This window comes from Macrobrachium nipponense, chromosome 42 (assembly GCF_015104395.2).
Source record: "Macrobrachium nipponense isolate FS-2020 chromosome 42, ASM1510439v2, whole genome shotgun sequence".
Classification (NCBI taxonomy): Eukaryota; Metazoa; Arthropoda; class Malacostraca; order Decapoda; family Palaemonidae; genus Macrobrachium; species Macrobrachium nipponense.
The window spans coordinates 50,023,081-50,049,777 of NC_061103.1; the positions used below are offsets into that span (position 1 = coordinate 50,023,081).

The following is a 26,697-nucleotide window of genomic DNA, read 5'->3' on the forward strand; positions in this document are numbered from 1 at the left end:
TCGCTCCCCCTCGTGAGCCAAGTGCATAGAGGACCTACAGAAGACTATGAATTTAGCACGCCAATTTGGATTACTGATCAACCTAAAGAATTCACAACTGATTCCCTCTCAGTTAATACTTTATGTAGGGAATGTAGATAGGTTCTCCGAGTTTTTAGGCTTCTCCCTTTGATCATTGAATAACAAATTGCTGGAAGAAAATCCAAACCTTACTCTCTTGTCCCTCGTGCTCAGCCAAGGAATGGATGAGCCTGTTGGGGACACTTTTATTAATAGAAAAAAAGTTTATGCCTTAAGGAAGATTACACATCAGACCTCCAGTTTTACCGAAAGGCCAGTTTCTTCCGAGATCAAAGAGGATCTTCAGTGGTGGCTAGAAGAATGCAGGTTTGCAGTAGGAAAATTGTTGCACACATTGAACACCAACCTAACATTATATTCTGACACATCAGACCTAGGTTGGGAAGCCCTGTTGGATGGCAGAGAAATTGCGGGGATGTGGTCTCCAACAGAGAAGAACCTACTCGTCAACATAAAGGAGTTGAGAGCAATACGTCTAGCCCTTCAGGCATTTTCAACTCTGGTGCACAACAAAATAGTAATAGCTCACTCCAACAACATGACAGTGTTAGCATACGTAAAGAATGAAGGAGGAACTCATTCATTTTCTCTATACAGGCAGTCCCTGGTTATTGGCGATACGGTTTTATGGCGCTTGTCCAGCGACAAAATCTGTGATTTATTGGTGCCATAACGGGCCAAATTCCAGTTATTGGAGCCATAAGGTGCCTTATGGCACGGCATAAGGGTGCTTATGCGGCTGCCGATAACCGGTTATTGGCATAAATCGTTGAGTTTTGGTTAATGGTAGTTTCCACTTATCAGCGACCCCCCGGCAATGGAATTCCAGCCAATAACCAAGCTACCTGTACCAAGAAGCCAGGGAGCTTCTGTTATGGTTAGAGAGCAACCAGATGTTTATACTGACCCAATTCATCCAGGGAACGTTGAACATTCTAGTGGACGAACTAAGCTGCCGCCAGCAGGTACAACTGAGGGAGTGGTCTTTAAATCCACAGGCATGCACCCACCTGTGGAAACGATGGGGAAAAACCATTGGTAGATCTGTTCGTGACATCGATGAATTGTCGTCTTCCTCTTTATTGTTTGCCAGTTCCAGACCCTCAGCCTTGGGCAATGAATGCCATGCTCCAGGACTGGTTGAATCTAGACGTATACAATTTCCACCCATTCAGCATGGTGAGAGAAGTATTGAATAAATTCATTCCCCATAGCAACATCTTGATGACATTGGTAGCTCCCTTCTGGCCACAGAAGAGTGGTTTCCGGACTTAATTAATCAGCTAGTGTATTTCCCCAGGCTGTTACCTCAGAAAACAAGGCTTCTCAAACAGCCCCACTTCCTTTGATTAAATCAAGGATTATCCACTCTTGCTCTTGACAGGCTGTAGACTGTCAGGAAGCTTGTCAGAGTGAAGAGCTGCAGAAGCAATTGCAAAGTGCAGGTGCCAGTCTTCTGCTGATCTTTATCAAGCAAAGTGGTCAGTTTTCAGATTGTGGTGCAGAGAAAATAATATCTCTTCTGAAACCACTGTAACTGAGATTGCAGATTTTATTTGATATCCACAAAGGGATTAGGTACACCAACCTCTAAAGGCTACAGGTCAATGCTGTCATCAGTTTTTAGACATAGAGGTCGAGACTTGTCAACAAACCTAGATATTGCAGATTTATTCAAGTCTTTGGATATGACTAAGGTCCTCCTTTTGAGCTGTTGAATTCTGCTTCCCATAGGGATTTGACAAGGAAGGAAATAGTTTTAGTATCTCTAGCTGTCCAAAAAAGTAAGTGAAGTGCAAACCCTTGATGAAAGGGTAGGATTTTCTCAAAGAAATGCAGTTGGCTCCTTTACAGTAGGTTTTTTGGTGAAGAATGAACACCCCTCAAAACCTTGGCCATGTTAGTTTTTAATTAGAGGTTAATCAGAGTTTCTAGGGCCTACAGACCAAGACAGAACTCTGTCCAATTAGGGCTCTTAAATGCTGTTTAGAAAGAATGAAATGGATTACAGGTGCCTCTCAGAGCTTGTTGTGCTCAGCGAGAGATCCCTTATGTGCATTATCAAAGAATGCCATGGCTTTCTTTCTTGAGAGACATGTGGAAATTCATTCTAAATTACTTGAAGTATTCCCCTCATTAAAAGTTACAGCACATGTCATAAGGGCGGTAGCCACTTCACTAGCTTTTAAGTGGAATCTGTCTATAATCCTGCAGTCTGCATACTGGAAATATAGATCAGTATTTGCTATGCATTATCTTAGGAACGTCAAAACAGTTTTCATTAAATGCAGTACAGTAGTCCATTCTCTGCAGCTGGCATGGTACTGGGTAGCGAAGGATAGTTGACGGCCTATTTTACTATCTCCTCGCCTTGATTAAGGTTGATGAGTTTGTCTGGGGAATTGTGGAGGTACCGGAGTACCCTCCAGTCATTGTCCTTTATGGAAGTTTTCTTTGATAGCATTTTTGTTGAATGTTTTTCAATTATGATGTAGGTGTTAATTCTGAAATTCTGGTCTTTGTTGTACTGTGCCCAGGGCAAGGGCATTTATTTTCTATGAATTATCAGCTTTGGCAAGAAGCAAAGTTATCCCATGTTTGCAAAGCACCCACTAAAGTAGAGACAACACATGGTCCTGATGCTCTGTCACTACAGGTCAAGAGGAGCTGTGACCATAGGCAGTAATTACCTGCGGTAGCTCCCTCACCAGGTAAGGTTACAACAGGCATCCGTCAGTGTTAGCTAACTTACTATTTCATGTTAAGTTCTATTTAGAATATTAGCATTGAAATAGTATATTTCCATATATCCCACCTCCTGTCAATGTGGGATTCAGCTATGTAATTACTTTGTAAGTTACTTATATAGAAATTACATTTTTATAATAAAATAAATTTTTTTATTTACTTGCCAAGTAATTACATTATGAGAACCTTTCCACCTCCTTGCTATGGACATATGGCACAAACAAATTGTTCTGTTTAGCTATGTTATACCTATTCTTCTCCAAAAGTGGGCAGAGTGAGTTACCTACATCCAAAACAAAAGAGCACAACCGCAACTTCCAAAATTTTTCACATTTTTTAACTGCTGTATTGTTAGAAACTTATAGCTATGTAAATATTTGGCAAGTATATACAAAAATTTGTTTTATTATAAAAATGTCTTTTTGAATCCTAAATATCAGTCCATTGTTTCTTGGAAGTTTATAAATCAGGATGTAGTAAAGATAGGGTTTAAGAAAAAGTTGATTCATGAGTTTTATTCTTAGATTTGGTTAACTATTTTGATTTATATTGAGCAAGATCTTAATTTCTGCTTTCAGTACAGTACTCTGAACCAGTGGTTAGTAATTTATGTGAAGAATTTGGGCATTTGAAGAACCACAAAGTAGAATTTGGAAAGTTATTCCTCTTATTAATTTTTATTAATTTTTTTCTAGCTCTGCGGCATATGCAAAACTTGAAAAGTATGAAGATGCCCTCACAGATGCAAATAAGACAGTCGAATTGAAACCTGATTGGGGAAAGGTAAGTTACAAGTGCCCTGTAAATTACCAACCTCTAACTTTTTGTGCTCAAGGTTCAACATCTGGTTAGACCTGGACATATAAGAGATTTAGCTAGCAATGTTTATGCATACACGTGAGTCCCCATTATCAATCGGCAAACATGGCCATATCAGGTTTTAAATCCTGATACATATTAGTTGGTAGCCACTTGTTCACCAAAAACTGACATGGCAGAATTGGAAGACCTCAAAAGTTATGAGAATTCCTGTAAACAAACTTGATGCCACTGAAGCAATTGCTATCTGTGACAACTGTTTGAGAAGAACATTTTGGTAACACATATAAGTCTCAAAGAGTGCAACAACATTTGGTCAACAACTCTAGAATCCAGAATAAATTTTCATACACTTAGAGAAATGAAGTGGCAAATGTTATTTTTATTTTAGTAGCTTACCCAGTAATTACTTAGCTAAGAGTTTCTCCTTGATGGCAGTATTAGCAGTAGCAGTTCTCTTGTTTCTAGGTAGGTGCCTGGAACCCTGCCCACTTTTGAGGTAGAAGACCGCAGCCAAGCACTCTGTTTCTGCTGCTTGTCAAGTCTACACCTGGTGTTGACTAAGCTGCTGGTGGTTTGGATTTTTGTTTTCTTCTCATTGGTGGGTGAAGTATTTTTGGTGCCGTTCGGCATTATTGTTTATTTTTTCCAAACTGTGACAATCAGTTAAGATTGATTTGACTGCTTTGCCAGGTTAGATATCTTACTAGAAATTCTAGTTTCTGGTATTGCAACAAAGGCTGTAACACCCAGATGACTAAAGCACCCTGCGATTCTCACACTTTGTACAAATTGCAGAAGACAGATTTGTAATAGTAATAGTTTGACCTGCAACGAGTGTAAGGACTGGACAGAACAGAAATGGATAACTTTATCATCTCATTTAGGAAAGTTATAAAAGTATTGTAAGAAGGTGGCGGCTGTTAAAGCCGGCAGTAAGATAGCATTTAGCCAGGTATGCTGTGCCTTCCCCTTTACCTATTCCTGTTACTCCTGGATCTGTTAATTCTGAAAGGTATGCACTACTCCTTTCTCCTATACTTCCAAACCAAACCGCTTTGTCAGCCTCGAAAATAAGTCAGATCAAAGGTTCAATATAGTAGTTAATACAGTAGTCCAAATAGGGCCATCAGTAAGGGCCCTTATGGATAAGTTTGAAAAAAGTGAAGGTGTAATTGCAAGTAAAGTGAGAGTGGAGGAGGTGACTGCTTGTCCCACTGACAAGGTAGGTCAGTGGGGCCTGCCCATGGGCAGCTGCCCCTTCAGTCCAACCTGTAGTGACCCAGGTTGAGACAGATGGCCGTTAGAAAGGCGTATGGAAGTGAACCAACTCGCATAGAGTTCAAGAGAGTCCTCTCCGAGCAAGAGGCATTTTTGGCACTTCCCTGATGAATTGTGCCCTCTGAGGAGAAGGCCTGCTAGGGATCTGTCTCCTTAGCCTGCCCTCTTAAGAGGTGGAGGGAGCCTACATTTAGCCCACAATCTTCATGCAGCAAGTGGGATACTCCCGAGCATTTTTCGACCATGGATTGACAAGGGAAGATAGACCGATGTTTGACTTTGTATCAGAAACATTATTTCACAGACTTGAGGTGCCCTGTTTCAGCCAGGTATGCTGTGTCTTCCCCTAAAGCGCCCTGATTCGGCTGAATATTCAGATAGTTCAGAGCGCTCTGTGTTGGCCAATTTCTCCCGTTCTGCTTCTCGTTATTTTGATGAGTCACGCACTGGATCTCACGAGCATCCTGAAGCAAGTGTAGATCCTTCATTGATGCCTCTGCCGTCAACTGAATGATAATTTTCTTCTGTTTCAGAAACCTTCGACATCTTCAGCGTTGCCTATGGATCTGAATTTATCACCTTTATCTTTAGATGAGGACACGGATCAAGCCAGGAATCCAACTCCGTTTAACTCCTTACATTGTTCTATGTTGGAGGATTTCCCAGCATTTTTCTCACCCACTTCTCCTTCGTCTCCTACATTGTCCTTCAAGATGAGTAAATCAGCCATCGAACTCTGTGAGACCTGCGAAGATGCTGCCCTCATTGTCATCAAAGAAAGCTCTACAAGAGATGGAGAATTGGCTTTCAGAAAAGAGAGAGCAGGGAAAGGCCTGTTCTAGTATACCACCTTATCATCTCGCTCACCAGCATAACTGGCCTTATGTAACGGGAGAAACTCCTTCCCTGGGTGTGGCTGTTGCCTCCTAGGGAGACTTCTCCGGGCTGGTCGATGCAGGTTGTAGGTCAGCTCTCACTTCTGCAAAGGTTTTCTTCTCGTCCGTGGAAATGGACCACCTGCTTAAGAGCCTTTTTAAGTCCTTCGAGGTGCTAAGCTTCCTGGATTGGTGTATTGGAGTGCTGGCAAAAAAAAGTTAAAGGCCTGGGAATTCCAGAGGAGTGTACGTTGGAATTGCATAATTTTTTCTCTTGCGTCAATACAGCAGTAAGGGATGGGTACAAGAGATGGCTGGGCTGTACACACTGGGAGTGGTTAAGAGAGCAATGTGGTTGTTTTTCACTTTTAAGAGTGTGACAACACCACAGAAGTCTGCACTTCTATTTTTTTCCTCTGATTAAGAAGTACTATTCCTACAGGAGATGGTAAGTGAGATTGCCTCTCAATTAAATATAAAATCAACCTAGGATTTGTTGACCCTGTAGGGTCCTTCAGTTTTGCATTTGAGGCAGGTTAGTGGGAACAAATTTGAAGGTTAGGAAATGAAACTCCGATTCTCCTTAACCTTATTTATCAGTGTTGTATTACAGAATGAAACTTACTCAATCTTATCCCTAGCTCATCAAACCTATCTAAACTTATTTCCTAAACTTAAAGAATCTCTATGTATTACTATTGGTCTTGATCTTTCACTCTTCCACACGTAGAACAGAAACTCTTTCAGAGTTCGAAAGATAAGTCTGACTTATCATGTCCACTTCGGATTGTCCAGCAAAGATTGAGAGCTTGAGTTTGAATTCAGTTGCCACTTCACTGTTAGTCCAATTCATACTTTCTGCAATTTGATGACATCTCTCCCTCCGCCTTGTCCATGACGTCATGGCAGTCAATCCATCGGAAGTGTTGTTTCAAGAGATGGTTGTTTGGCTGGACTCCGTGTTAAGTTGGAGGTGTCCCGTGGTTCCAAGGAAGAAGTGTCGTAGGCCAAGGGCTACTTCCCCTTCTCCATTGCCTTCTCCTCCTCCTCCCCTTTGTCTTGAGTTGGACATTGGAGGATTCGGACATTACTCTCCCCATCAGGTACAAGGATGTGTTCCAGTCATCGTTGATCTTTCCTCACATCAATATTCTTAGGCTGGTTCTATGTCTCCTCAGCTTGTTTTGAGTACTTCACATGATGAGAAGTCTCCGATTTAGGGGTCAGAGGTGAACACGGCCATGTATGTGATGGAGGTCCTACTTTCATTGTTTGTCTTCCAGAGTCAGGGGTCGAGACTCCTATAGGCAATGAGTGACCTTCTGATGTTCTCACAGGGATTGTTGTATATATCATGACCATGTACGTGTTTTGTCGTACATGCATGTACCTAATAGAGGTCCTAGTTTTGTCGTTTGCCTTCCAGAGTAGGGGTTGTGACTCTTCCTGGCAAAGAGTGATGATCTCCCTGACATTCACACATGGATTGTTTTACATCTCATTGCACGTCCATGTATGTGGTTCATCACTAGTCCAAGTACGTGACTCATTGTATATCCATGTACGTGATTCATCGCACGTCCATGTATGTGATTCATCCCACGTCCATGTATGTGTTTCATTGCACATTTATGTACATGATTCATCGCACCCATGTATTTGGTTCATCGTACATCCATATGCTTGGTTTGTCACACAGCTGCATTCCTGTTTCTTCTTTGTCAAAGGTGAATTCAGGATCTTATTCTGTCATTCAAGGCAGTAGTTCTTTTGGTGGAAGAGATGGTGACCTAGCCAACAGTAATTTGGAATGTCTGTGCAATCCCTTTTGTCCACAGCAAAGACTGATGGACGTCCTCCAGAGATAGTCAATGGATTCATTCAATCAAGCCATGCAGCCTTCATTGTGGTAATTGGAAATCTTTGCACCCAAGACTGCAGACTTTACCGGGTAGGAGTAATTCTTGTTTCTTTGTTTATTTTCATTTGAATTGTTCCTACAAGAATATTGATGTACTCTCTGGTAAGGTATTAGAGTCTAGACTAAGAAGGCTTCAAGGGAAAGGAAGGATAAGGAACTGTTGACCTTTCTGACATAGCCTAGCCTAAGTGGTTGAGTTCTTAGCCTGGCATTGAGCCTACCTTAACCATCTTAGCCTAGCAAGTGGTTGAGTTCTTAGCCTGACCTAGCCTAACTAGTCGATCTGCCTTGACCATCTTGGCCTAGGCGAGTCTAAGTAGTGGAGTTCTTAGCTGGGCCTAGCCTAGTTAGTTGAACATGCCTTAAATATCTTAGCCTAGCAACTGGTTGAGTTCTTAGCCTAGCTTAGCTAGTTCGAAAAGAACTTAACAAAATTCCTAGCCTAAGTAGTTAAGTTCTTAGCCTTGCAAGTGGTTGGGTTCTTAGCCTTGCTTAGCATAGCATAGTTCGGGCATGCTCTTCAAATACCCAGAGCATGTTCTTCTGCTTCTTGAATTTTGCAAGATTTTCCTGTTCAAGAGTTTGGGATTTGGTTGGGTTTAGTTCCTAGCTTAACCTACCTCTTTATTGTGTAACCAAATCAGTAATGGAGTTCTTATCTAGGAAGTAGTTAAGATCCATCTTAGCTATGTGTTATTTTGTTCAGGAACATTGCCATGGTGGTTCCGCAGTTACTTTGACAATGCACAAGTTGACAGTAGGATATTTAGAACATATCGGTGCTGAGCATTTTCTTAAGATATCCCCTTGGGTTATCCTAATATCTTGTCTGTCTATAATTGGAAAAGACCTATATTAGGCCTCTTCTCTTTGACAGGAAGGTAGAGGTCTACTTACGGCCCCATAATAATTTTTTGGAGAAGTTGACTCCTTTCTGCTTTCTGGGAATTCTCTGGGAGGCTGAATGATAGTGTGCCCACACCTATCTTCCTCGAATATTCTAAAGTTTGAGGGAATTCTGCTTGACTCCAACTCTCTGATGTGGACGTTTGTCTTGTATGCTCCATGCCACCGAGGCCAGGAGCTCTTCTAGATGAGCACCCCAACTTTCGGAGGAGTCTCACAAGTACAGGAACATTTCGGAGTAGTAATTTAAGGGGTGCAACCTTTGTCAAGTTCCAAAGTCTTTGGTTAACCCCAGTACCGCCTTAACCCCAAACTGAGTACTAGTCAAGAGATTCATCCTTGGCACAACCTTCTTCACCAGTTTCTTGTAGAGGGATGCCTCCAATCATTTATGATATTTATCTCATCATTTATAAAATCGATCCAGTATCTCTTATGAGAGATCTTTCATGCAAAACAGCAACTTAAATGTAAGGCTATTATTTAGGAGGATCCTTGTCAGCCGTGTACAATGTGAGAGGTCAGCTGCTGTGATTGGTGATATCAAAAGGGTTCCTCTTCACTCAGAGTTCCTGTTCGGTAGACAAGATCTGAATGTTTTCCAGAACAGAGGAAGTTCCTTCTGTTGATACTGTCGAGGTACTACAGGACTGACTTGTGTTTAGTTTGTCTGAAGGATGCAGACCTCTCTTCGCCCTCAGAATCCTAGGTGTTGTTCAAGAGCTTGGATTGGTCTTGTTCACTTGGAAGCTCAGACCTCTTACTTGGGACCTCGCTGTAGTACTGAGTATGGCACCCTACTCACTTTCTAAGTTTTCTTTCTCAACCTTCTTCGAGTCCATGCATCAGTCATCTCCCTGGAAACTGATTTTGTAAGTAGTTTTCCTTCTGACCTAAGCTTCCTTGGAAGGGTTGGAAAGCTTCAGGGTCCCCTGAAGCACTGCATAGTTATCTGAACGTCCCATCTCCTAGAGGTAAGGTGTCATAGACTTCATGTCAACACAAACCAGGTTAAGAAAGAACCAAGTACACCCTTTTGTTTGTTTACGCAACTTGTTTGTTTACGCAACGTGCTTAGACAAGCTGACTCCTCCTCATGAAGTTCCTCCCTGGCATTTTAAAGTACTTATATCTTCATAGGTTTTGAATGCTGGTTCATGGCAGCCTCAAACCACTCTCACTTTCTTCTGCATGAAAAACGTAATCGTCCAGTGCCACTGGCGGGACAGTTTGTATCTTGCCTAAGATGATTGCGTGGAGTAGGGAATGAGGGATTTGATTGGCCTCTTTTCTTTCCCTTTTCTCCTTTCTTCATTCCTGCTGGAACTGGCTTGATGCAGGTGAGCGTTGCAGCCAGACTGTTACAGCACTTTTCATGTCCCATGCAACGTGCAAATCTGCTTCTCAGTAGCGAAAACGCCTCTCTCCAGCAAGGGAAGGGAGGAGTAATAGCAAATCGATTTCTTGTGGCCAACATGAATGTAATGAATCTGGTCTTGTTTCGTCTCATCCTAGGTTGTAAGAAAGACTGGTGCGTTTCCTGGATTCAAATACACTGAATGGGCTTCTGTTAACTACGCATTGGATGCCAGATGCCATAGATTCCTTACATTTACAATCTTTGATTTTTTTAACTGGTTTCCAGCTGGCGTTAGAAAATTTATCCTATTGTTAAGACCTCAGGTTTTTTAATTATGAAAAACACAAATTTATATAAAATAAAAATAAAAAAAAAATTGTCCTATTTTCATACTCCCAGACATGTAAATTTGAGAAAGTATCTAAAGTTTGTATCTCACAACCAAGTTTTTCAGTTCAAAACACTATGGTTTGGCCTCTTGACTGCCCCACAGTAGTTCTCTTGGGTTTTGCTCCCCTCGAAAGTTGGCTTCATTGACAGTAGTCAAGATCTTGCTTTACTGGACGACTGGTTGCTTCGCTCCCTGACAAAGGAATCTTGTATGGAGGACTTACAAAACGTTACAACTAACTCAGGAATTGGGTTTATTACTGAACATGCAAAGTTCTCAACTGAATCCTACTCAGAACATTCTTTTTTTTTTGTGGATTCATATAAAATCTCAGACTTTTTGGGTTTCTCTGTCCAACAAGAGAGTGGAAAATTACAGACAAAAAATGATCAATTTTCTTTCCCTTTGTTCTTGCATTGGATGAGCTTCCTATTCACTCTGGCCTCATTAGTACAATCTGTGATACTGGGAAGGCTTCATATGAGACCGCTACAATTTTACCTGAAGGCCTGCTGGGATCAGAAAGTACACCAGGATGATCTTGTCCTTCCAAAAACTCCATAGATAAAAGAGGACTTCCATTGGTAGAGTTCAGAAAGGAAATTGACACAAGGTAAGTCTACTACCATCGAACCCAGACCTAGATTCCTTTTCAAATGCATCACAACTAGGCTCGGGAACCATTTTAATGAATCGGGCGATATTATTGGTAACCGGAACTGTGCGTGTTATGGCGCCATAAATCGCTGATTTTATGGTGCTAAAACCGGATCACCATTAACTGAGTCCGCCAATAACCGGGGACTGCCTGTAATTATGGATGGAGCCCACCCTCCTCCCCGCATCTGGACTTTTAGCATAAATAAATTGAGTGCATCGCCGAGTTATTCCTCTCTCCTACCCCGAAAGTGGCCGGGGATCCTGTCACCTCTTAAACACAAAAGAATCGCTAATAAACTGCTGTTGAGTAGAAACACTTTGCTAAGTAATTACTGGGTGGGTAGGTATAAACAATTTTATTTTATCATAAAAATGTCATTTGACAGGGAAGTTGATTTATTAAACATTAAGTCAGGGGACTTGGTCAAAACTCCAAGGAAAATCCCCTTTTCTGCTGAGGGTTCCAGGTAAACTCATAACAAGTTAGCAACCTAACCGTTGGGGGGATTAAGAGGCAACATGGAATATCTCCCTGCCATCAGAACACCTCATTCGATGCAATGTAGGCATTACTTGAGGTTCTTTGGACCGTTCCTTCGGCCCCTAGCTGCAACTACTTTCATTCCTTTCACTGTACCTCCCTTCATATTATCTTTTTTCCTTCTTACTGTCCACCCTCTCCAAACAATTGTTTAATAGTGCAAATGCCAGGTTTTCCTCCTGTAACACCTCTCAGACCTTTTACTGTCAATTTCTGTTTCAGTGCTGAATAGCCTTAGTTGCCCCAGCGCTTGGCATTATGCCAAAAATCTATATAAATCAAAACATGGAGTATATGGGTATAGATAAGTTTTCAAGAAAACATAAATATAAGTGTGATTCAGGGAAATGTTTATAATAGTACTTATTATTGGAACCAATATGGGTCAGAGTTCAGGCAGGGGTTCATCTGCTATTTTAGCAGGTATTGAGGCTGTTCTTGATAAAATAGAAATAAGTAGGGATTGCATTGAGGAGGGCTATGGGCATTCCCGAGGAAATCAAAGAGAAGATATCCTAAATTGATGTCCTCAAACTCTTGCATTTGAATTAAAAGGTGACAGGAAAACCAAGGATATTAGGTGATTAAGGCTTTAGTAGAAGGGCATGAGTGATGGAGGGTTGGAAGTTTTGTATGAATGAGTGAATGTGGTATGTTGTCTTAAATAGAAAGGAAAGATCTCGTACTAGAAAAAAATTTGTCTTTCATGCTCATTTGAGTTTGTTTATACAATACAGTCACTACCTGACTTACGAAAGATTTGGTTGGCCGTTCGTATCGTGAATTGTTCCTAAGTTGGTTATTAATAAGCCGTGCATAATTTTTGTTGATGGTTTACTTTTTCAAGTAAACTTGGGAGTCATAGATAGTACTCTTTCACTGTATTTTTAAATCTTTCAGTATTTTAAATAATTACTTTGTATGCTGGAAAGTTAAAAAGGAGAACATTTTTTATATTTGTGTAACATTCAAAATTCAGTAGTATTTCCATGCTTTGAAAGTTATGAACTTGGAGAGAATTTCCCAGGAGCAGCATCTGACATTGGAAGTTCTTAAAGTAAACGGTGCACACCACCATCTATTGACAAAAATACATACTAAACGTTTCCTGTTGGGAAAGGAAATATATAGAAAATGGGAATTTATCAAAGAACAACTTAAATCAGGAAGATAGAAATAAGTAGGACTATTTTATGAGTATGAATGAGTATTATCGCAATTGTAAGAAACATACATGGTAGTTAATCGTGAGAATGCACAGGATAATCAGGGAAGGTTCTTCCTTGTGTTCTTTTGTTCTTTGCAAAAACTTGTTAGCAGAATAAGTGCACAGTGCAAAATTTTAACTGACAGGTAGCGAAGGGGAGCACTCCAAACACAAATTCAACTTGTGGCCATGTCTGTTCATAACTCTGAATATCGTAAGTAGGGCGGTGACTGTACTATAGTTTGATAGTTTGATTTTTAAACATGCTTTTTGTAAGTGTCGATTTAATAAAGAATTGCTCTGGCAACATTTTGAATTTTAGATGTTTTGAAAGTAGTTAACCTTAGATTTCAGCGCTAATGTTAGTTGAATCTTTCAGGGTTATTCCAGGAAAGGTGCTGCTTTGGCATACTTGGGTAGACACCCAGAAGCAGTGGCAGCCTATGAAACTGGTCTTCGGCACGACCCCAGCAATGCACAATTAAGGGAAGGTCTCACTGATTGTCGGAGAAAAGTAAGTGTTATGTATGACTTTGTGTGTTAAAGTTTTAGTTCAGAGAGAAAATATGAACTGCAAAATTCCCTTATTGGGTTCTTTCCTCTTGTTTTTGATGTTATTTGCTAATTTTTGTTATAGATTCTTTTAATTGTTGATAAACAGATTTTGAATGTTTTATACCTGTTTAGTGCAAATTAACTGCCTACCAGTTCCACTAAAAAGGAAACTTCTGTAAAAAGTTATAATTTTGACGACATTTTTTCCTTGAGCATCTACTATCAGATTGTGGTGGTTGACTAGCAACACAATGTTCATGGTATGGGTTTGTTTCATCAGTCATGACTTGCCCCACTGCATTTTCCTAAAATAGTGATTCCACATTATCACTCACTCCAAAGTCATGCATCACTTCTGCCATCCCAGTAAAATTGTAATTTGGTAATTAATCTCCTCCATTACAAGTTGCAAAACTAGCCAAAGGGCCAAACATCCAAATACACTAGCCCTGCTACTTGATAAGCGAGTTGTCTCCATCACTCGCCATTTTCGCTGTCTGTGTCTTCATTTTCACTCATTCATTTGATAGAACTCAAATTGGTGGAATATTTCCTTTGTCAATGACATTTTTCTTTTGGAATTGGACCTCTGAAGTGCCCAGCTACACTGGACTGGGGAGATCTGGGATTATCAGCAGTACCCTTTATCAGGAAATCTTGTGGATACATTGTAATTCCACCCATGTCCATTTTGCTAGGGTCCATTCTAACTCTGAATGCTTTTCCATAATGTCATTTGAATACAGTACCGTGGCGCAAAGTACTCGATATCATATGATGTTCCTGGACTCCACCCCTAAGTTGTTATACAGTAAAACCCTGTATTCGCAGACTTGCGTATTTTGTAAAATTATAATTACAGATCTCACAGTATCAAAACAGATAAGAAATAAAATCAGAAACAAATTCTTAGCATTTGTTGAAAAATATATAAGTAAATTTACCAAGAATGAAGATTCAATAACTTTTTTTATTTATACATCTTTTTATCTAACTATATCTAGGGAGTAGACGCTCTTTTAAACAAGTCTTATTAAAAAGGATTACTGCATCAGCTCCATTAATTTTGTATAGTCTTCTTTATTTTCCTTATCAAGGATTTCTCAGTTTTGCTAAAACTGGCAAGCAGTGTGCTAAAGGGGATCGTCAAATCCAGTAGAGTCATATTGAATTACTATATTACTGCTACTACAAGTTCTCTCTCTCTCTCTCTCTCTCTCTCTCTCTCTCTCTCTCTCTCTCTCTCTCTCTCTCTCTCTCTCTCTCTCTCTCTCTCTCTCAATGCAGCATTTTGCCCAGATAATGGCTTGGCAGTTACAGAGACTACAACGTGTAGTAGCAGTAATAAATATAATTCAATTTGACTCTACTGGATTTGACAGTCCCCTTTGGGACGCTGCCTCCCAGTTTTAGCAACACTGAGATGAGAAATCCTTGATAAAGAAAATAGAGGAGACAATACAGAATTAATGGAGTTAATGCAACAATACTTTTTAATAAGACTTCTAATTCTTTGCCTTTTTCTTTGCAAAATTACATTTACAACTGACATACTATCATAAAAGGCAAGAACTAAAACCAACAGCAGCCCTTTGGTATATTTATGAGCAAATTCATAAAAAGACATCATATGAGACAGAGAAACTGTACACTTCCTCGAAATCAAAATCACTACTAAGCGTGCATGAGGTGTCGTGTCTTGATTTTAAGCAGTGTCAAATTTACCATTAGTGGATTTAAGGGCTACAGAAGTATTGGCACCTCTTTCCTGCCCGATTCTTTTGAAAGCGATGGCGTTTAATGTTGCTTATCTACAGGATCAATCCTTCCACACCCCAAACCTGTTATTACTACTCCTGAGAAGCTAACCGTCCTTTAAGGGTTAATCTTTATCAAAATTAGGAAAGGAAGTAGTCTTTTAGGGGTCAATGACCTCTAAATAGGACCATGAAGCCATTCATTTAATAAGAGATGAGAAGGGAGTAGATATGCCATCTCGAACAACAGGTGTGAAGCGTTATATAAGAATTACTCAAGAAAAACAAAAAATATATTTGATATAGGAAAGTTGACCAAAAGATTTTGTGTTATAGAAGCCTTAACTGTATTTAAAAGAAGTGTTTGGGTTTGAGGATTTCTGAAAGGTGGATTTGAGTAATGCTTCGAGAGCTTTAGCAATACAATTGACCCCTACATATTCGTGGGTTCTCTTTTTGCTGTTTTCACCTAATCACAGAATTTTCTGTTTAAACATATATCCACATTATTCACGGAAAATTTGCTTATTTGCAGAATTTTTCATAGAAATATTCACTAATTACAGGCAGTCCCCGGGTTACGGCGGTCTCGGCTTACGACGTTCCGAGGTTACGACGCTTTTCAATTATATTCATCAGACATTATTTCCAGGGTTATGACGCCTACAACGCTCATCTGGCAGATGAAATATGATACAAAAAATGCAAAATAATCAATATTTGAAGTTTTTTTTTGATGAAAAATGCCATAAGAATGAAGTTTACATAGTTTTCAATGGACCCAAAGCATTAAAAGTAAGGTTTTCTTAGGATTTTTTACGATGTTCCGGCTTACGACGCGTCTCAAGAACGGAACCCCCGTCGTAACCCGGGGACTGCCTGTACTGTATTTTCATGACTAAATACATTTTTCAGGATAAAACTATTAAAATAGGGAGGAACAATAGGTGGGTGTAAGCATTTTTAGAGGGGTGTCAAGTATTCACAGATTTCAGGTTAACGAGGGGTTGGGGTTTTTGTTGTCCCTATCCTTACGAATCCCAGGTGACGATTGTAGTATGAATTAAAGCAGTATACTATTTGGTACTAGGAAGGTTTAGGCAGTTGCCCATCTTTCTGTCTTCAGAATGTTGTATGTACCAGTAAGAGCAAATGCAATAAGATGTCATTTAGAGGTTAATGCTAAGTGAAGTTCATTGTAAAGCCTTAGTAAGCGGTATTATAGTATCCCTTGTATATTTCCAGATGGGAGGAGATAAAATGAACCCGTTTAGTGATCCGAATATAATGGTGAAGCTTACTCAGGACCCACGTACACGAGAGTTCATGAAAGACCCCGAATACCTCAAGATGATTAGCCAACTACAGACCAACCCTCAGGACCTAGGGTAAGTAGCAAAGTCAACACTTTTTATATTGCAATAGAATAGTAATTTGAAGGGTTACGCAAGAAACAGAACTTTATTTAGATGCTAGTGTGTCTCTGTAGTTTTAACTTTTTTTATTCACTTATATCATGCAATCATCTTGATAATACAAGCACATATGTCAAGTTTTGATACAAAAACTGACCACCTACTTTACAAAACGTTTTTGTTGTAAGGCTGGGTAGATACAATCCCATGAATGTATTTATTACTTATTGTGAGCTTTTTAGTATTGTTCTCTTTTGTTAGCACTAGTAATTGCTGTATTCTGGACTGTATTTCACTGACTCTTTTATTGTGGTTTTTTATTGTATGTAATGTACAAGTAGTTTGTATTTTTCAATTATTTTTTTGTAGATGCTTCTTGTTGGTGCCTAGCAGTATTATATTAACCCTCTTACGCCGATTGGACGTATTAAACGTCGAGTCAAAATGTCTCCCGTATGCCGATTGGACGTATCATACGTCGGCTCAAAAAAGTTTTTTTAAAAATTCGCGGAAAAATACTTATAGGCCTACCAGCCGAAAACTTTTGTATCACGCGCCTTGGGGGATGCTGGGAGTTCACGGATCAAGGCGTTGTTTTGTTTACAATCGCTACGCAGGCGCGCAAGCGCGAATTTCTTTCTTATCGCACTAAAAAGTATCAGTGACACATCTCGGAAATTATTTCGTCACTTTGACATAATTATTGCACCATTTTAAATTATCCTTTACATGAAAGTATTATATATGAAAATGTGCGCAATTTCATGCACAATACAACTAAAAAATACTCTGATTGTAGCTTTTATCAATTTTGAAATATTTTCATATAAATAACGATAAGTGCAAAAATTTCAACCTTCGGTCAACTTTGACTTCTACAGAAATGGTCGAGAAACGCAATTGTAAGCGTAAATTCTTATATTATAGTAATATTCAATCATTTGCCTTCATTTTGCAACAAATTGGACGTCTCTAGCACATATTTCGATTTATGGTGAATTTATGAAAAAACCTTTTCCTTATTCGTGCGTGCGATAAACTCTTCCGATAAATTTTTTCGTGCGATTGTCCTAATGTTTGCACCCTTTTAAATTTGCCGTTACATAAAGTTTTTATATATGGAAATGTGCGCAATTTCCATGCACAATACAACAAAAGACAACCCCTGGTTGTAGCTTTTATCAGTTTTGAAATCATTTTCATATAAATAACGTTTAAGTGCAAAAATTTCAACTTTCGGTCAGCTTTGACTCTACCGAAATGGTCGAAAAACGCAATTGTAAGCTAAAACTCTTATATTCTAGTAATATTCAATCATTTACCTTCATTTTGCAACGACTTGGAAGTCTCTAGAACAATATTTTGATTTATGGTGAATTTATGAAAAAAAAAAAAAAAATTACGTTCGCGCGGTAACTCTTCCGAAAAAATCAGAATTTTTTTGTGCGATTGTCGAAATGTTTGCACCATTTAAAATTAGCTGTTTCATAAAGTTTTATATATGAAAATGTGCGCAATTTCATGTAGAATACAACTAAAAATGATTGAAGGTTGTAGCTTTTCTCTTTTTTCGAAATATTTGCATATAAATCACGATAAATAGAAAAAAAACACACGTTCGGTCAAATTTGACTCTACCAGAAATAGTTGAAAAAACGCAATTGTAAGCTAAAACTCTTACGGCCTAGTAATATTCCGTCATGTTTCTTCATTTTGAAACAATTTGAAGTCTCTAAAACAATATTGTGATTTATGGTGAATTTTTGAAAAATATATTTACCTTCACTACCGCGCGCCGATTCGCGGCCGCAAGTCTCCGAAATACGTACATGGCATTATCCTAATATTTGCTCCTTTCATATTAGCCTTTTTATAGAGTTTCATATATCAAAATGTGCGCAAATTCATGAAGAAATACAATAAAAAATAATTGAAGGTTGTAGCTTTTTCCATCTTCGAAATATGTGCATATGAAAAAATATATATATTAAAATTTCGACATTCGGTCAAATTTAACTCGTCCGAAATGGTCGAAATCTGCAATTCTAATCTAAAACTCTTACAGTATCGTAATATTCAATCATTTGTCTTAATTTTGAAACAAATTGGAAGTCTCTAGAACATTATTTAGAATTACGGTGAATTTTTGAAAAAAAAAAAAATATTTTTTTGCGTCCGCGCGTTACGAATTCGTACATCATTTTGTGATAATATTTTTCCGGTGTTACATTTTATTGTTTTACAATGTATATATATCAAAATGATTGCAATTTAGTGTACAATACAACGCAAAAAAAGTAACTGGTTAGCTTTGACCGTTTTCTGCACAGCGTGATTTGAATACAATTTTGTATGAATTTTTTTTTTTTCGCTACATATATCGCATTATTTACATATGATAATGATATTATTTTTCATTTCTGATGGTTGCATTCTAAACTTCAGGCAATGCAAAAAAAAACAAAAAAAGGAGCCAAAAATGAACTCTTAATCTTCAAAAGTACGCGCGCTGTAATTTTTTGAAAAAATAATTTTTTCCACTTCTGCGCTCACTCCAAACCAGGCCCGGCATACGGGAGACGTTTTGATTTTTAGGGCTCCGGCTTAAGAGGTTAATATTTGTTCTACACGAAACAAACCTTCGGTCTTAACATTACAGGATTTACTAGCGCCAAGCTGGAAACGGAGAAACTAAAATTACACGTTGTGAGATCAGGGACTAATGGCATCTATACCAGGTCACGGGGCATGTATACCCAGAATGCCCACGGCTACCTGTGACCCACCAGTTATTTTCCTACCGCCTTTAAGATAAGACGTGTTACTGTCTATCTCATTTAAAGCCGGTTTTTTCAGTTTGCCCGTTCTTTATCCATTTCATTTTTTATTTTTCATTCCTTTTCTTTCTCCAAGTGTGATCAGTGTGTGGTAAGAGTGTTATACTGTATGATGGAGAATTTTGCCTCAACATCGGGATCGTCTACCGTTTCGAAGAGGAGACAAAGGAAATGCCCAGGAGTCAGTGGCTTTCCATGTTCTAGGTTCTACTTCGGTGTCGATGGATCCTCATCCAACGTGTAGTAGGTGCAGGGAAAACGTAATGTACGGTTACTAATCCGTGTTCTGTTTGTCGCGGTTGGTCGGTGGAACAGTGGAAGAAGTTCTATGGGAAAAGCCAATACAAAAGGAAGGGGTGCAGTTGGGTGGGGGGGACGCCATCTTTGGATGACCAAACCTTACCGCCTTCTTTTGTATCGGTAATAAAACCAGGCTGCTCCATATGTTTCTCCACCTGCTTTTGATTTGTCTCATACCCCTTCGGTTTCTCCTAGCGGTTCTGTATCGGAAACGTCAGGAGGGGCCTTGGTAATTTTATGAATAATTTGCACTCTCCTTTGTTCCCAGCAAGTAGAGGGGGAGATCTGCCATCTTTGTTCCAGGCTCCTGCTACTCAAGCGCATAGGTAAGATGGTACGTGGTCAGCGCTAGGCCTACCAGGCGTACCAACCTTGGATGGTCCTGCTTGCGCATTATATGACGCTCACGGTTCCAGCAGGGTTCCGGCAGCGCTGAATGTTCCTCATCCCCCGGGCTTGCAATTTATGGGAATTAATGCCGTGCTTCACCATCCCACTCAGTGTTTACAGCGATGCAGAACGTGGGAGGTAGTTTGGCAGCAAACGTGCGGTTGCCAGCAGAAACCTCTCAGTCTCTCCCTACGAGAGGGATGACGTCACAACATACGTCACACTCCGATATGGCAGGCGTGATGACGTCACAGACCGATTCTCGGCCTTTTTCGCTACACCCAGACGCTAATACGCCTTCTGACCCGTCAATGCAAACTGTAATGCAGAAATTACAGGATATAGAGAAGAGGATGAATAAGAGAGACAAAACGAAAAAGTGTGATTCGCCTTCTTCGTCTTCTTCCTCTAGTTCGGCGTCATCGCTAAGTCCGATAACGTCACGGCGAGCGCCAGTCAAGCGTTGGAGGAGGATTCGGGAGTTTCCTGGCGGATCCTCTGGGCTAAGAGGAGAAGAATCAATTCTTCCTCATCTTCGGACAAGACTGTCATTTCCAAGTCAGCAAGAAGGTCGGAAAGTCAGTGGCTATTAAGCACAAGGTTGGCAGACGAAGCCGTTCGCAAGAATCCGAACAAGCGAGAAGGAGGTGACGGCCGACCGGGCTTAGCGGTCCGAGGCGGAGTTGCCAGTTCGGATCGCAAAAACTGCGATACCTCTGGTTAAAATCGACGTTGGCGGCGAAAGGTTGTCAGCATGAGGATGGGAATGCAGGTCCCGCAGTTTCGCCCTTCGAAGGCCGTTCAAAATACGTACGAAAGGTCGATAAGGCTCCTATTAAAAGTTAACGAAAAACAAAATAGGAGGAAGTTGGCAACCTCGGCGGATACGTTCGTGGAAGGCAGTGTCCGTCTGGATAGAAGGTCGAGGCCGGGCTCGCCGACGCTCGAAAACGATGCCAATACTAATAGAGACGAACTTATCTCTGTCTTAAGGGAGCCTTCATCTTGGAGATCTAGACGGAGATTCTCGCTCTAGATCCGTGAGCAGAGAAAGAGTGAGACGTTCTCGTTCCCCTGCTGCTATCCTGGGATCGAGCCAACAGCGGCCAGCAAAGATCAAAGAGACCGCGGCCGTAGGGGCAGGCGGCCGTGGAATTCCGGGCCGTCTGTCAGAAGATAGAGGCGAGACAACATCCCTTGTGACGAGAATGGTACACTAGAGCCGGAGGAAGGAGAAAACCAAGAGTTTCTGGCCTCGTATGCAGAGTGATTGATTTGATTCGTCAATTCAATAACCTTTCCGGAGAAGACAGAAACACCGGCCAGTATGCTTCCTCCTGGAATTGACATGGCATTTGGACTAAAGAGGGATACCAAAGGTGTCGTATGAATTGCCTTGTTCGAGTCATGCAGAATCGGTCTTGCAACACGTAAATGCAAAGATTGCAGGGAGGGATATTCCAATTCTTAGATCTAATAGATCATTTAAATTTATTCCCCCCCCCCCCCCAATGATAAAGCAAAGGAAATATTATACGACACCGAAGGTCCCTTTGCTGTCTAGACAAATGAACCCTAATGTTGTAAGGTTAAGGCCTGGATTAACCTTGGATCAGGTTAAAATGGAGTGCCCTTCGATGACGTACCAAGAGGCTGCTACTTAGAAGCAACAGCTTCTTCTGTCTTTCAGGCTGCTTCTTGGTTAGACCTTTGGTCAACAGCAGTGGCGAAGATTGCATCCTCGGAAGCAACAAGAAAAGTAGTGGATGAACCATTGTTCATTAGATTACTACAGTCAGGTTCCAAGGCGATTGCGTACCTGACAAACGTAAGTGCCAATGTTTGGGCAAATATCCTGCTAATGAGGAGAGATGCAGCGTTGGCTAGACTAAGCCGCAATGTGGATTTGGATTCCCTGTTAGCAATGAGGAATGGGGATATCTTGGAATCGCAACTGCTGTTGCCAGAGGTCATACTGGAAGGGGCGATAGATAGAAGAAGGATGGACACTAACGATAGGTTGGTGCAACAGGCAGTTAGGAAAACGTCTAACAGTCAAACTACTCCTTTGGAGGGAAGACAACAGCAGATATCTCGAAAGAAGACAGTGAGACATAGCATCCCTAATAGTCACAAGACCCTCTTCCCCAAAGAGGATAACTCATCGGCCCTTCACAATAGAAACAACAGAGGAAGGGGCAATAGGGGAAGAGGAGAGGCTCAAGAAGATAGGATGGGCGCCTCCCATCACTCGGCCACACCAGTGGGGGTTGCCTGGCAAATCACTGGAAGGTGTGGCAGGAACTAGGGGCAGAGCAGTGGGTGGTGGATGTTCTCAGGATCGGGTATTTGATGCCCGTTCGAGGTAACCCCGCCCCTGACAGATCAACCATTACCCCACGTTTTACCCCTCACTTATGCCCACAAATCTCAGAAGGCCACTATTCTGCAGGACGAAGTGAAGAAGATGATGGAAAAAGGAGCTGTGCAACAAGTATGCAGTCCGGCAAAAGGCTTCTACAGCAGGATTTTCCTGGTACCCAAAGCCAACGGGGAGTGGAGGACAGTAATAGACCTATCAACGCTGAATCTGTTTATAAGGAAAACCAGTTTCAAGATGGAAACTCCGAAAACGGTTCTACAAGCAGTCAGAATCGGAGACTTTATGCTGACAGTCGATCTAAAGGATGCATACTTTCAGATACCAGTCCATCAGTCTTCAAGGAAATTTCTCCGCTTCAGTCTTGCAGGGAAAGCTTTCGAATTCAAGGTCCTGTGCTTCGGATTGACAACGTATACTCAAGTTTTTACAAGAGTGTTCACCCTCGTGTCGGCGTGGGCGCATGCTCAGGGGATCAGGCTAATAAGATATCTGGACGATTGGCTGGTGATAGCAAAGTCCAGGGAGAAATTACTCAGGGACAGGGCGGCCCTCCTGCAGCTTTGTCACAGCCTAGGTATTGTGGTAAATCAGGAGAAGTCGCAGTGGATTCATCAACGTTTGGAATATCTGGAATGGTGGATAGACACAACACAAGCCAAAGTATTCCCGACAGACCGAAAGAATAGAGAAATGCAAAACAAGGGGTGGTGAATGCCTTTCTGGGAAAACAGACACAGCCAGCAAGACAGTGGCAGGTGGTGCTGGGAATCCTAACCTCCCTGGAGAAGCTAGTACCACAAGGAAGGCTACACCTTCGGTCCCTACAATGGAGGATGAAGGAGTTTTGGTCACCAACAGTAGATCACCCGTACAAGCAAATTCCCTTGTCGGCAGAAGTGAGGAAAGACTTGCTGTGGTGGGTGAACGACGACAATCTGACAGTGAGTGTCCCCCTTCAACAATCCTCCCCAGACCTCTTGCTGTTCTCGGATGCGTCACTAGAAGGCTGGGGAGCCCATATGGAGGAGTTGATGGTGTCAGCAAAATGGAGTTGCAAGGACAGAGAACTCCATATAAACGTGCTGGAGTTGAAAGCAGCTTTTCTGGCTCTACAGGAATTCAGGGAGAGAGTAAAGGGACACTCAGTGGTATTGATGTCAGACAACACCACAGTAGTAGCTTATATAAACAAGCAAGGAGGCCTAGTTTCTCGGCAGTACATGTGATGACAGTTCAACTTCACCAGTGGGCTATAGAGAACCTGGTAGACATCAAGGCCAGGTATATTCCGGGAAAAAGAAACATAGTGGCCGACAAGTTGAGCCGCAGGGATCAGATTCTGGGAACGGAGTGGTCCCTATGCACCAACAGGTAGTGGACAGGATGCTCATGTTGTGGGAAGGACCGATCATAGACCTATTCGCAACCAGGTACAACAAAAAGTTGGAAGTGTATTGTTCAGTTGTCCCAGACGCAGAGGCAGTAGCAGAAGATGCGCTACAACACCCCTGGGACAATCTGGACGTGTACGCATTTCCTCCATTTTGTCTAATCCGTCAGGTTCTGAACAGGGTAATGCGGTCTCAGAACCTCAAGATGACCCTGGTAGCCCCGTTATGGCCGAAAGCAGAGTGGTTTCCAGACCTACTGGAACTCCTAGTAGATGTGCCAAGAGAGTTACCTCCATGGAGCAACCTTCTGTGTCAGCCGCACGTGGAGAGGTACCACCAGTCGGTGAAGTCCCTATCGCTTCACGGGTGGAGACTGTCAAGTATCTCCTCCGAGCGCGAGGGTTTTCGCAGAAAGCAGCAACTCAGATGGCAGGTAATATCAGAAAATCATCTGCGACAGTATACCAAGGAAAGTGGTCAGCATACTGTGATTGGTGTCGTAGAGGGAACGTGTCTCCACTCGGTACCACTATTCAGCAGTTAGCAGACTTTCTGATATATCTCAGAACAGAAAAACATATGTCTGTATCTGTAGTGAAGGGGTACAGGGCGGCTCTAGCCTCAGTCTTACGAATGAAAGGAGTGGACATATCGTCTTCATGGGAGTTGGCCATGCTGATGAGGAGCTTTGAACAGTCATGCCCACCAAAGGAGCTAAAAGCCCCAGATTGGGATCTGACCAAGGTACTGAGTAGTCTGACAAAACCCCCCTATCGGAACGAACCACTAAGGCAGTCCACGGATAGGAGCCTGACCTGAAGACAGTCTTCTTATTGGCCCTGGCTTCAACCAAAAGGGTGGGGGAGCTACATGGCCTCTCATATCTCATAAAGCACTCAAGAGGTTGGAGATCAATGGTATTTGAGTTTCTCCCAGAATTCGTGGCCAAGACCCAAAATCCAACAATAGTAGACGGCAGATTCGACTCCTTTACCATACCTTCCTTGGCAGACTTTGTAGACAACGACAAAGCTGAGATGCTCCTGTGCCCCGTCAGGGCACTAAGGGAGTACTTAAAGAGAACAAGGCACCTCAGGCTGGGGTGCCGGAGGTTGTTCGTAAGTACAGGACGGAACAAGAAGGAAGTGTCCAAGAATACAATATCGTTTTGGCTAAGGGAGACGATCAGAGATGCTTATACGGCAGAAGACAGAGGGTCAGATAGCCAGGTGGGAGCTAGAGCTCATGACATCAGGGGCGTGAGTGCTTCCCTGGCATTTAAGAAGAACATGTCTGTGGATAAAATTCTGAAAGCTGGCGTGTGGAAACGCCAACAACTTTCACCTCATTTTATTTGAAAGATGTTGCCCATAGATCCTTGGACACCTTTTCCTTGGGTCCAGTGGTGGCGGCCCAACAAGTGATATAGTTCATCCAGTGCCCCTGGCGGGTCAGTTTGTGTCTAGTCTAAGATGAAGGTATGAAAGTAGAATGGATGGGATGACTAGTCTTTTTTCTTTACTACTTTCTTCCTACTCCTTTAACTACGGGCAATATGAAGGAGAGTACCGTCATGTGCTGGAACGGACTAGATGCAGGTGAGGTGGTCAGCCATACTGTGAAGCTATCTTAGGTGATGATATACTTTTCAGTAGCAACACACCCCTCTGGATAATAGGGAAAAGAGGGGTGAAGGTGGATCCAGTTGCAAGGGACAAGAGTAAACAGTAGAATGGTATCTACACCCAGTGGGAGAAAACCAATAGATCCGCTTATATCTTTGGTCCTAGGTTCATTGTCCATTCTCTTAGAATTTCCCTATATATTCGGAAATGGATAAGGTGGCAAACTCCCAGTCAGTTGTAGAGACTTACCTCCCTCCAATAGTAAGTCTATCCTAATGTTAAGACCGAAGGTTTGTTTCGTGTATGAACAAATACCAAATTTGTAACTAATTTGTATTTTTCATAACTAACAAACCTGAGGTCTTAACAGTTAAAGGCCCACCTCGAACCACCCCTCTAGTAGTCTAACTGGGTTAGAAATATAACTGGTGGGTCACAGGTAGCTGTGGGCATTCTGGGTATACATGCCCCGTGACCTGGTATAGATGCCATTAGTCCCTTGATCTCACAAGTGTAATTTTAATTCTACCGGTTTCCAGCTTGGCGCTAGTAAATCCTAATGTTAAGACCTCAGGTTTGTTAGTTATGAAAAATACAAATTAGTTACAAATTTGGTATTTTTAAACCAGTAGGTCTTATTGCTACACAGTTTGTGTCTAGTCTAAGATGAAGGTATGAAAGTAGAATGGATGGGATGACTAGTCTTTTTTCTTTACTACTTTCTTCCTACTCCCTTTAACTACGGGCCAATATGAACGGAGAGTAACCGTCCATGTGCTGGAATGGACTAGATGCAGGTGAGGTGGTCAGCCATACTGTGAAGCTATCTTAGGTGATGATATACTTTTCAGTAGCAAGCACACGCCCCCTCTGGATAATAGGGAAAAGAGGGGTAAGGTGGATCCAGTTGCAAGGGACAAGAGTAAACAGTAGAATGGTATCTACACCCGTGGAAAACCAATAGATCCGCTTATATCTTTGGTCCTAGGTTCATTGTCCATTCTCTTAGAATTTCCCTATATATTCGGAAATGGATAAGGTGGCAAACTCCCAGTCAGTTGTAGAGACTTACCTCCCTCCAATAGTAAGTCTATCCTAATGTTAAGACCGAAGGTTTGTTTCGTGTATGAACAAATACCAAATTTGTAACTAATTTGTATTTTTCATAACTAACAAACCTGAGGTCTTAACAGTTAAAGGCCCACCTCGAACCACCCCTCTAGTAGTCTAAACTGGGTTAGAAATATAACTGGT

General features: G+C 41.4%; 1 protein-coding gene across 1 annotated transcript in view; it reads left to right on the forward strand.

Annotated features, from left to right (window-relative positions):
• Nucleotides 1-3,524: 3,524 nt before the first annotated feature.
• Nucleotides 3,525-26,697, forward strand: part of LOC135213201 (stress-induced-phosphoprotein 1-like) — a gene marked incomplete at both ends in the record, with an annotated part of 54,799 nt that continues 31,626 nt past the window's right edge. Inside the window, 3 exon segments of the mRNA XM_064247174.1 lie at nt 3,525-3,612; nt 13,170-13,304; nt 16,348-16,490. Coding sequence (XP_064103244.1) covers nt 3,525-3,612; nt 13,170-13,304; nt 16,348-16,490 — 366 coding nt within the window.